This window comes from Ptiloglossa arizonensis, chromosome 9, assembly GCF_051014685.1.
Source record: "Ptiloglossa arizonensis isolate GNS036 chromosome 9, iyPtiAriz1_principal, whole genome shotgun sequence".
Lineage (NCBI taxonomy): Eukaryota > Metazoa > Arthropoda > Insecta > Hymenoptera > Colletidae > Ptiloglossa > Ptiloglossa arizonensis.
In genome coordinates, this window is record NC_135056.1 from 7,901,302 (window position 1) to 7,914,114 (window position 12,813).

The 12,813-nt window shown below is 35.8% G+C and overlaps 1 protein-coding gene and 1 long non-coding RNA gene across 2 annotated transcripts in view; one reads left to right on the forward strand and one right to left on the reverse strand.

Moving 5' to 3' along the window:
* The window catches only part of LOC143151467 (uncharacterized), a 199,068-nt gene that overhangs the window by 128,480 nt on the left and 57,775 nt on the right, over positions 1–12,813 (forward strand). The window lies entirely within an intron of this gene.
* Igl (IQ calmodulin-binding domain containing protein igloo) overlaps positions 1–12,813 on the reverse strand; it is a 188,760-nt gene that overhangs the window by 93,552 nt on the left and 82,395 nt on the right. Inside the window, exon 2 of the mRNA XM_076320591.1 lies at positions 60–371. Coding sequence (XP_076176706.1) covers positions 60–371 — 312 coding nt within the window. The remainder of the gene's footprint in view (positions 1–59; positions 372–12,813) is intronic.

The following is a 12,813-nucleotide window of genomic DNA, read 5'->3' on the forward strand; positions in this document are numbered from 1 at the left end:
ATTCTAAAATTAGAGGGCTTTCCACGGGACGATTTCGAGGGTTCGTACGTGACACTTACCCTTGTCGGCGGGGAACTCCTCCTGAAGTTGTTCTACGGTCAGCTCTGAGTCGGATTTGGTCCCCGTTTGCTTCCTCGAGGATTCAGTCTCTTTCATACTCTTCCTAACGTGCAGCCCGCGGAATGCCGCTTGTATCCTCGTCGCGGCTTCTTCCCTCTCTTTATCAGCGACTGTGTCTTCCTTCTTCTGTTCCTCTTGCGACTTTTCCGGCTCCTTCGTCTCCGACTGTGACTCCTTCGTCTCCCCTGATTTCTCCCGCGAAGCTTCTTGCGTCTCTATGTCCTTTGACCTGTCCTCGGCTTTTGGAATGTCTGGAAACGAAAAGATCTGTCAGAAAACGTCGCGGCAAGCCACCGTGGGTTTCAAATTGTTGTACGGTAGCTCTGGAAGAGACGAAACAAGTTTTTACAAACGTTTCGAACTATTAACGATAGTTTAGAAACACATTTTTAGAACAATCTTTTATATGGTAGTTTTGGAAGAGACGGATCAATTTTTTACAAAAGCCTCGAAATAATTTAGAAACACATTCTTATAACAATTTCTTACATGGTAGTTTTGGAAGAGACGAATCAATTTTTTACAAAAGTCTCGAACTATTAACAATAGTTTAGAAATACATTTTCGTAACAATCTCTTATATGGTAGTTTTGGAAGACAAGATAAATTTTTTACAAAAGTCTCGAAATAATTTAGAAACTTTTTTTTTTAACAATCTCTTATATGGTTGTTGTGGAAGAGACGGATCAATTTTTTACAAAAGTCTCGAATTATTAACAATAGTTTAGAAATACATTTTTGTAACAATCTTTTATATGGTAGTTTTGGAAGACAAGATAAATTTTTTACAAAAGTCTCGAAATAATTTAGAAACACATTCTTATAACAATTTCGTACATGGTAGTTTTGGAAGAGACGGATCAATTTTTTACAAAAGCCTCGAAATAATTTAGAAACACATTCTTATAACAATTTCTTACATGGTAGTTTTGGAAGAGACGGATCAATTTTTTACAAAAGTCTCGAAATAATTTAGAAATACATTCTTATACCACTTTTTGAAAATACTGTGTTACGCGATATAACACGGTACAAAAATTGCGAGGATATTTTTATAATATTCGAAAGTCATCGAAAGTCACGGTGATTTTCAAGTTGTTGTACGGTAGTTTAAGAAGAGATGGACCAAGTTTTTACAAATGTTTCTAAATAGTTTAGAAATATATTTTTACAATACTCTCTTGTACGGTAGTTTTGTAAGAGACGGATCAATTTTTTACAAACGTCTCGAAATAATTTAGAAACAGATTTTTATAATACATTCTTGTACGATAGTTTTGGAAGAGATGATCAATTTTTTACAAAAGCCTCAAAATAATTTAGAAACACATTTTTATAATACACTCTTGTACGATAGTTTTGTAAGAGACGGATCAATTTTTTACAAACGTCTTGAAATAATTTAGAAACAGATTTTTATAATACATTCTTGTACGATAGTTTTGGAAGAGATGATCGATTTTTTACAAAAGTCTCGAAATAATTTAGAAACACATTCTTATACCACTCTTTGAAAATATTTAGGTACAAAAATTACGTAAATCTATTCGATTGGCACATCCTTTACTTCTTAATTAAATTCGAAATAAAGCTACTTTCTTCCAAGATTTTTGAAATTTCATAAAAGAAACTTCATAAAAAAGCGCAATTGTAAAAACCGAACGAAGCGTCTGAACGTAAATTTCTGAAACGCGAGAAAATTCTGTCTCGTTCGTCTTTTAATTCCTTTTCCCCCGAAAAAATTATAAAAAAGACACTCGAGGTTCAACGTGTGAAATTAGATTCGTAAAAAAGTTACACTGTAACATTGTAAAAACAACTTGTGAAGTTTTCCTCGGGGAGGGAAAGAAACGATTATTCGGTCGTTAAAAAAAATGATTCGATCTACGGTTCCTCCAGTGACAAATATTTTCATAAATCATACGGACGAAAATGTGATTAAAAACGAATCCAGCGGCATCGATAAAAAAAAAAGAAAATAAAACGAACGCAAATATTAGAGATCGCGTTTAAACGTTGCGTTTGGAAAAAGAAAATTTTTCTCCTATAAGAGTTCTCTCGAAGAAACAGCGCGTGCATATAATATAATGCAACATACATTCCCGCGGATGCATGGCTCGATAAAAGTGTATCGTCGACCGAGAGATTTAATCACAGACTTTGATGAAATCTGCGCACGTGTATGCAATTCCCTTTGAACTCGTGTTTCACGTAGCTCTCTTGATTAAGCCGCAGCTTTCCATCCTTCGGGAATTTGTGGAAACTTGTATTCCCAAATGCTCTACAACGGTTTTATTTAATAAATTAACCCGGTGGAATTTAATATTTATTCGTACATTATTTCGTTGGATACAAAGTATCGCATTATGTAATTACCATTGTCTCGGTCGGTGCTTCAAATTTTGTTTTCGTATCGTGACGAAAAGCAACAAAATTAGAGCTCGTAACAGTGTCTCAAACGTATTATAAAACAATTATAAAATTGGAACCAAATTCCCATTTGTATCGCGCAAGGGTAATTATACATTAGTAAAATATCTTAACCGTGATTGAAAAATGATCGAACAGTTTCAAAGTAACCGATGATCGTGCAATTATCGATTATTTCCATACACCGAAAAATGATTCGTCTGACTGAACGTATCGAGTCATTTGTTGCTACTCGACAGAGGGAATAACTGGGGTACCTTCTCAGTTATATTTCGAACGAAGTGTATTATTCATAATAATGAGAACACAATTTTTGTTCCATTTATGATATAAATCCTGCGCAGTCAAATAATAAATATTCATGTATACGTTTCGTGTTTAAAATCCTGCTTCCGCTCGACACATAGTCGTGCGAATAATTATGAACCGCACTGTACGTACTCTCGACAGCGTACTCGAAAAATGTGAAGCACTCTCGTGGGTTCACACCTGCGGGTCAGGGATAGCCGACTTACCAAGATTTTCCGTCCTTCACGCGTACAAATTTACGAAATCGACCCGCAAAATGAGAACCTACAAATCGAACCGCCTATAAGGGTGTTACCTGGTGCTGGTAACTCCAAACGGACGGATTTTTCGATAATTATTTCCGCGTAATTTCGTGGGCAGAAAACGAAGAAAAATCTGCATTCTCATCAGGGGTGGGTCTGGAGGAATCGAGGGATCCTTTCATTCTCTCGAACCGTATTAGAGCATCAACGATAAATGGTTTTATGTTGCGGATAAACTGCTCCACTTTCGCGGAAAGTTTCGAAATTTTCCGAATTTTCAGACTGTTCTGGCATCGTTCGCCAGTAATTGAAAAATTGATATCCTAGAAACAGATATGGGTCAGTTTTAAGTGGATTCCGAATATTCGAAGAATTAAGGTCGAAACTATATATTCAGTGACTGGGGAAAGTATTCGTACCCTATATTACAAAGAAATTCCCCTAACCCGTGAATTTAATTTTAACGAAAGTTTGCGCGCACGTAAGCATAATAGTGCATATACGGAGCAATTATTTCATTCGCAAGAAATTTCTCGAAGAAGAGATCAAACCTCGAAGGTTTCAACGTGATTCTCTTGAAATTCTTTTGCAAGAGGACGATAGAACGCTAACAGCAAAACATTTTTTATACGTAAAGGTTCATTTCAATCGATCTCGGACGATTAGAGACATCACAACCATTTTTATTCTCTAATTTCCCAATTGTGCCAGATAGAGCAAAAATGTTCTCACAAAGAAATGTTCAATTTTTACTGCACTATCGTGAAAAGAGTCTTGGAAAAAATTGCATTAAAAGGCTGAAAAAATGTTGAATTTCCAGAGCTCGATTTCATCACCTCGAGAACATTTTTCGAGGACAAAAAAATTGTGACGAATGCAATCCAGTACACGTAACATGCGCGCGAACTTTCATTAAAATCGGACTTACAGGTTAGGGGAATTTCCATATAATATAACGCGGTGTGCGTGCTACGTGCTCGACTACAATTTCTCTGTATCTGGCACCAACGAGTGTACGTTTCCGTACGACAAATTCCGCGTGCACTTTTCAAATGAGATAAAACTGGAAAATCTGCGGCTCCGAGCAAACGCTGGGCAGATTTGTCTACCGCTCGCGTGTTCCTGCAAACGCGGACTCGTAAGTCTTCGTGCGAATAAAGAGCGTGTAGCTTGGCCGGGTATCGCGGGTAAAAAAAAGAAAGAAAGAAGAAGAAAAAAAGAAACGAGGAAAAGGTAAAAAGGAGGAGGAAAGAAAGAAAAAGGAAAAATGGAAAAATGCGCTCGCGTGGGAGACGGTGATAACAAAGAAGACCGTGAATCATTGCTGCTGTACCACTAGTGACACGTGCACACGTCGCAGCACGCGCGCGGCTCCTCGGCTAACGCGCGTCTAATTATTACCTTCGTGTTTCGCGCAGCGCCTATTTTAAGCCCGAGACTTACGTTTTCGTCGGCTCGTGCGCCTCAAGGAACACCCCTTTTTTTTTTGTTCACCCTACGGGCAAGAAACGCCCGCCGATATAAAGGGAGCAACGGAACCGGAGCGAAGCTTGCAAATTAAAACGAGAAATTTGCAAAAACGAATTGGGAAACATCCAGGTCAATTTCGAGTGGATCCGGGACTCGGATACTGACCGATCCCCTGGCTACTCACCGGATGTGAAACGGAGTTCCTCGCGGTAATTATTTATTTCACGAATTGGACGACGGCCAAGATATGGAAAGAAGTGCAACTGACCTAGCGAGTGTCGCGTTTCGCGCGTCAGTTGTCGCGGTGATCACAGATCACCGATGCTCTTCGCGTTTACCAACGTGGCTTGAAAATACGCGAACGATCATGTATTTGGGAACATTTGAAGAATCGGACAGTTGTTGGGAACACTGTGAGAGTAGTTTTACTTTTTACAGGTGTAATTTCAACTAATTTCAAGGATATTTTCAACGTTCTGACACGTTGACCCCTAGGAACGAGACTGCTTGTTAATTTGGTTTTCTGTATTCGAATATTTGAACACTTCCAATGCTATTCAGATATTTGACTATACGAATACTATAATTTGTATTCCAATATTATTCTAAAGCTTGAGTATCAGAATATTAAGAGTTGTCAATTCGAATATCGTTCGAGAGTATTTTGTCGTTTTTGTAACGAAAAATTAATTTCATACTATAATACTTTTATAGATGTTTCTCTAAATATCTTAAAAGATAGAGCTTTTGCAAAAAAATGTTTCAGAGAAACCTTCTGCATATTTTCACACAGCATAGAATTCTGAATAAAAAATACAGGTTTATGATAAAAAGAATCAAGTTGATCTCATTTTTAATTCATTGCCTACGAGATATTTCATTGCGTCAACTTAGTGGTACACCCAGTATAAAGACCCATGGGTATTTGATCGTATAACCTTTGTAGAAATGTATGCTTAACTTGGTCAACGTACATGGTATTGCTTTGAAAGTACAAATTAGGGAAAAACTCCAGAAGGCTTTTACAGGACAATTTTATGAAATCGGCTTGGCAATCAACATATTATCCTCCTTCGTGCCTGCAGCTAGATGCAGTGAACATTACTTTTTTTTTTTTAATGCACGTCAGTCTTTTTTGTCGAGGCTACAATGAGATTGCAAAAATGGAGAGAGAAAAATAATCCCTGAAGAAGAACACATAGTTAATACTGTAATAAGAAAAAATCGATTACGTGGATATTCTGATCAAGAGATATTTGTCCATTGTTTAAAATTCAAAGATTATGAAAACGTGCCTGTAAAACATTACGACGAGATTCGTAAAATTACCAGTTATACAGATTTGTACAGAGGTATAACATAACTATGGGTAAAGTCGTTAAGTGGCTGATAGAATACTGAAAAGCGAATAAAGAAGTCTAACAATAAGTAAACACAGCTCGACAAAGTAATCATTTTCAAGGTATTCAGCTATGTATTTTCTAGAATAATTTGTTTCCACTGTTGTGCATATCGTAAAATGACGAATACGTTTAAAGTAGATGTTACGACTGTCAACCATTCATTTCGATACGTGCTTTGGTAATATATGTCGAGGTCACCTATAATAAGTTGCTCTTTGTTAGTCTGAACTCTCGAGGTATCAGTCACAGTACGACATGCATAATGGTGCAAAGAACTTAACCTAGAAAATAAACAGCCGACTATCTCGAAAACGATTAATTTGCACACTTCTGTTAATTCAAATTTTTGTGTTTTCGTGAGTGTCATTAGCCAGTTAGATTTTCAGTTATAATTACGATACTCGTATATATCAATTTCAGGCTGATCGATCGTAAAATAACAATTTTCGATGAACGAATGGACGACGAAATGATTTCAATCGAAGAAATTATATAAAAAGAAGAAATTCATTTCTCAGTAGAAGTATGTACTTCATTTTATCGATTATACTGACTTATAATTACGAAACCAATATTTATAGATTTGAAACTTATCGAAATTACACGAACTAATAATTAATTCTCGTTGAAATTACTTTCATGACTAGTTTTGCTGATTTAATGGTGATCGAACCATAATATAATTTGATAATTTATGTAGAAAAACTATGAAGAATTGTTAATGTATGTCGTAACCGATCACGATTTGCAAAACTAGTTTATCTAAATACGGATTTTAAAGCAAATATATTTTAAAGAAATATGTATTATATTCGAAGAGAAAACAAATTTCCTACACGGTCTGTTAATTCTTGTTGCTCTAAAATACCAATAAGGAACCGTTATCTCTACGTAATTTTATTTATCGATAGAAAAGCTACTATATAATTTTTCACATTTAATGATTCGAGTCGAGTTAATTAAACAATTGTTCGAGTGCAAGAATCCAATTCTGACCAAATGCACTTCTCGATGCATTTTCGTAGAACTGTTTCAAATTGCGTTACGTGTAAGATAAGACAATATTTATAGCAGTGCACGAATATCATTTATTTTACAGCACAGAGCCACGTAAAATCTCACTTTTCACTCCGACGATCGCTGGCTTATGCTCGTTAATCCCCGAAGGGTAAAGGTGAAGCTTCACCTAAAACGGTAGGTTCGATTACCGTGAGTGAACTCCGCAAAAACTATAAATTATACTCGAAGATGTAGGTGAGACGTATAGTAGGAACTACCCTTCTCCGATGCGCCCTTAATCCCTTGATGTTACACTTCCACCATACAAGATCAGATCTCATCTCGATCGACCTTTGTTTTAATTAAACGCGATCTCCTCTCGAGCGAAGGGAGCACTTAATACAAGAAGATGAATTTATTACAGTTGAACAGTTACATGAAAGTCGAGAGCACGTTATTCACGGGAATACGTGGATAAATTAATCGTGTTAATATTAGCTCTTAGTTAATACCGTGACGTTCATTTATCGTTGATACTTTAATCGTAATCTGAACGGAAATTTCTGATTTTTTAAATTACGTCCTTGGAAATTCGAATCGAGACAAATTGATCGCTGTAGAATTTATCACTTTATTACTTTATTTATTACTATATTCTTAAATATAGAAATTGTAGAGGTACGTTGAAATATTAAGAATTTCATAAGTAAGGTTTACTGTATGCGAGTTATTAATTCCTTTTTCCTTGAAGAATTTAAATTCCTTTATCGCAAATTTTCTTCGACAAACTATTTTTAGAATCGTTGTTTCTTATTACAATTTTTGCTTTTATCTTACCGCGGTAGAATTAATGAAAGATAGGACTGGAAATTCGTACAACGATCGAGGTTTGTGTATGTAAACCTTGACGGTTATTTGTTTAACGAAGGTTAATTGCTGCGCTAAGTTTTCGCCCAGAACTCGGATAAGTTAGTAAACTCCCACGAGGATGATGCACGACTGATGATTAAGAAAATCATCTTTATGCGTACAACGAAGTGATATTAAGCGCACTAATTTCGTCTCGTGTTGCTTTAACGTCTGTTCGGGAATTGTGCCTACTGCGGACATTTCTTGGAAACTAATTACGCTTTATTGTATAATAAATGGCCGTTAAATAAATTCCACATTAGAAGTCTGCACAGGAGTTCTCTTTTGGCAGAAGATTTGATCAAGTAGCACAAGTAATCACGACTAGAGCAATTATTCGAGGGTAGATAATAGTTCAGAAAAAATAGTTATATAATTCAAACTGAAACGATAGATGGAAATTAAACAATTATTAATATATTTTCCCTTTTTGCACGTAAATTGATATTAACTGACCAGTGAGAAATTCATATTATTGTGCTACTATTTAAAAGAATTCCATTTACAGAGAGAAGCTAGCATTTTCTTTTTTTTATTTATACCGTGGATTAATAATCGATAAAAACTCTACGCAGACTATCTGTACATAATCTGTCGATCAAAGTTCTCAACTGGCATTATATGCTATTTCTGACTGATATTGTGACATGTTTTCGTTCTCTTATGCTTTTGTTTCCTAACCTATATAATAAACGACAGATATCGAAGTCTCTCCAATTAAATAAACAAGCTTTTATTGTCCAAAAAAATGGAGATCGATACAACGGAAACGCTCTTTCTTTTTCCTGTCAAAACAGTACACAATGTTCAAAGCGTTGTTAAGACTACTCAAACTAGCCAAAAACCTTTATCCCTTTCTCTTTTCTTTAATATTCAATCATAATTATTAAAATTGAAAGAATATCGAATTATTCACCTCGTAATCGTACTCGTAATACGTAAAACCTCTTAAACACGATTTGGGGGTCGTTTTTACCCCTTAACACTAAATTTACCAATCAGTCAAAATGACTGGTTACAACTGTTTTTGCAAAGAAATTTACTTTAAATTCCATAGCGTATTTTCAAAAGACGTTTTCCATTCTATACATACTAGGTTTTTCAATAAGTTTTGTCATTCCACAAAACTTATTAAACAGTATAGTACTAAGTTGCTCAATAAGTTTTATCATTCAATAAAACTTATTGAACAGTATAGTGCTATTATTCGAGGGTAGATAATAGCCTCAACCTTTCGTTGGTTGTATTGTATTGAGAAATGGAGAGGTAAAACTGGAAAAGATTTTTTTCTAACGATATAGAATGTCCAATATAAACGTTTCGCGTTACAAGTACACGCTTGGAACGATATTTTTGTAAATTTCTATAAAAAAAATATTGAAAGCTTTATTATGTACATACATACCTAGCTTGCTCGATAAGTTTTATCGAACGATAAGTACTGAACAGTACCGTTTTTATTAAACGACAAAACTTATCGAACAACCTATTATAGTAAATTTCCCAAGTTCCTCTTTTTCCCCAATCATTTTCCTGAGCCACGTACGAGAAACACTTTAATACAGTTCCAGTGTTAAACACGAACACGTATTCGATATTATTCAGTGCTCCGTTTGCACATAACGTTTCGTAAAAATCAGAGTTAGTCGATCGAACAGAGATCTTTGATAAGTATTTAGTCGAATCGAAGATAGTTGATCTCGATTCTCAGGGATCTCGATCGCTTCGATTTGCCAGGAGCGTGGCCTACCTGCTGAAACGAGTCAATCCCATTAACGTTTAACAACATCGTTGAACGACGCATCATTAAACAAGTTTATTAGCGAATTCGGTTACCCGATTTCATTCGATGCCGAATCGGCCGTGTGTTGTTTAAGTGGATTAACCACGTCGGTCCGATTGTTAAGCCTACGTTCGAATTAATTCCTTGATCCACGAATGTTGCTTTCGTCGCTATTTTCGGCGCGTTCATTGTTCGTGAACGTGGACCAAGTTTACGTTGTCGTAATTTCTCGTCGCGTTTGCAAAGCCTCGCAAAATGATGGAAAATGGCGATCTCGTTTTCCGGTCGTATCGCCTCGTGGCTATTTTTTTTCTTTTCTTTTTTTACAGTTCGTGCAAAATGATTGCTCTCCCTTGTCCAGTTGATAGCAGCTGCTAGAATAATTCGACTCCGAGTAAACAGCGTGAATTATCATCGTTAATTATATCGAGTGTCGTCTATTCTTCTCGTATTTTTCGTTTCACGAGTTTTCAGAGACACGTCGCGCATATTTGTCAATATTGTCTCGAAATACGAGTATTCATCGAGCGTCGTCGAATGTTTCGATCGATTTAATTAAACGGATCGATTGTTGTAAATTATCGACGAATTTACGCCTTCGTGAATATCTAGACGAGATAACCGAGGATTCGTCGAACAAATTTTCACAGTATATAATGTGTTAACGAAGCGAAAAATAAATACAGGAAAGTTACAAGGAAAATATGAATCTTTCATGAAAAGTATACATTGCTTGTCACGTTTGAAACGAATACGACAAACATGGTGCGAACGGGGACAGTTTATTTTGTATAAATACGCAGTGCTTTTTATTATTCTACTTATATTTAGAGCTCCTTTCACTTTATTTATTTCTATTCTTTCTCTCCATCTTTAAGTACGAACGATATGCACTTAATTGCAATACACTTTGAGGAAACTTCAAAAACTCTCGATCTTCTCGTAGCAGAATTTAATTTTCTTTTTATTTGAATCAATATTTTTCAAACTCCGTAATTCAGATTCGTTTCTAACTACTAGAACCAAAGATTAGAAAATTCAAGTAGAGTCATACAAGATTTACACTTTCTATATACATAATAAAGCTTTCGACATCTTTTTACACAAATTTACAAAAATATCCTTCCAAGCGTGTACTTGTAACGCGGAAACGTTTATATTGGACATTCTATATCGTTAGAAAAAAATCTTTTCCAGTTGTACCTTTCCATTTCTTGATACAATACAACCAACGAAACTCTCGTGCAACGATAAAAGGTTCTACCGTATAAATTTCTTAGATTCTAGTAATTTAACAACGTATGCACAATCGAGAGGCAAAAATTCGATTCTGGACATTCGTGTCACGATCTCCGTTAAGTTTCTTTCTTAATTTGCACAGCTCGCGAAACGTATTCCTCTTTCAGCGTTGCGTTACGTCTTCCGGTGTTTTGTTCCCGGTTTGAAAAGCGAGAAAAGGAGGTCGAACGACGAGGGCGCCGCATCGCGTGCGAATAACGTCTTCGGTGACGAATCGCGACGCATTTTTAATGGAAAAATCGGTAGGAAAAAAGCCACGAGTGCGGAATATGACGCGATTCCCGATACCTCGATCGCACACGCCTTCCTTTATTTTCACATCTCGGTGCTCGCGAGTGTCCTACATAACTCTTCCCGTCGCCAGTTGCTTTCGAGCCCGTCGAATGCCTCGGAAGCTGGGAATCCTGTAACTTTTAATGGAGATAAACGCGCTCGAGTTACCTAGAAATCCGTGGCGAATAAAGCAACCGCGAGACCACGACCGATAACAATTTTTTTCTCTCCTTCTTTTTTTTTTTTCAACACCACCGATCAATTTTTTCAATCCATTCCCCGGGATTTTGATCGTCACGGGGAGAAACGTTACGAGATCGTAGAATCGAAGATAAAGTATACTCTGGATGAAAAGTTGAATATAATCAAAGATTACTTTTTCAAGTTAGTCGAAACAAACATCGGTAATAGTGATCACCTAAGAATTTTTGTATTTTTTTTTTTATTCTTCGACGATTGAACGAAGATAATATTTCGAATGTTTTCGATATTGAAAAGGAGATTTCTTTTCGTATAATTAATTTAAAAATACACGGTGTGCGATGTAAGCGGATGTATAATTATGTGTAATTGTTTATTTGTAATTTTTATGTAAGTTGAAGTTTCTAAGCTGATGCGAGATCAAATGAAGAAATGAAAAAAATGTTTTAATATAATTAAATATAATTCCTGGCTACGATGAAAAATACATGATTCGTACGACGGGTAATTTTTTTCAGCTGGAATACTCGATGAATATTATAATAACAACAGTTTCTCGTTTTATTCGCGGTGTTGAACGAATTCTGGTTACACTTGCTGTCTTTTTATTATATATTACGGATTTGTACGAGCAAGAACAAAGAGGATTATTGAACGAACTTGAACAGTGACAAAATGTTTCTATTAACGAATTCGTAAGCGTTAAATGCACAGTATCGAATATCGATCTTATAGTTGCGCGGCTATTAAGTTCGTTTCTCAATTGCTGCCGAGAAACTAAAAAGTACAAAGCGTTGACAATGAAATCCCTCTTGATGAAATAAGTGACGATTCGCGGAGCTTTCCTGTCGAGTACTCCTGAAACTCGTTTTATCCCTTTGTCGGCAAAAAAGACTTTACAGTTTTATTCCGTCGCGTCGTTTTCTATTCAATAATGAACAAACGACGATGACGTGTCGTCGAGGTGAGAACAATTATTCACTTAAAGCGAGAAGATGGAAGTAACTGAATGTTATTTTTCAGCAGAAGTGGTTACCGATTTCAAAGAAAACGAAGAGAACGATTTTTCGTTGCAAATTCATCGAGACTTTGATACCATTGAAACGATCTCTGAAACAATTATCATAGAAAAACAAACTATAATAGTTGGATGAAAATATATCGTACGACATGACTATGTACAATTTGTTTAAATAATTAATAAACGTTCCTTCTTTTTCCTGAAGTCGCGAAGAATTCAAATTGCAAAGCGTTCGATTAAAATTTCATTATGAATATAGACTTTATCATTGAAACGATCTCTGAAACAATTATCATAGAAAAACAAATTAGTTGAATGAAAACATATCGTACGATATGACTATGTAAAAACTTT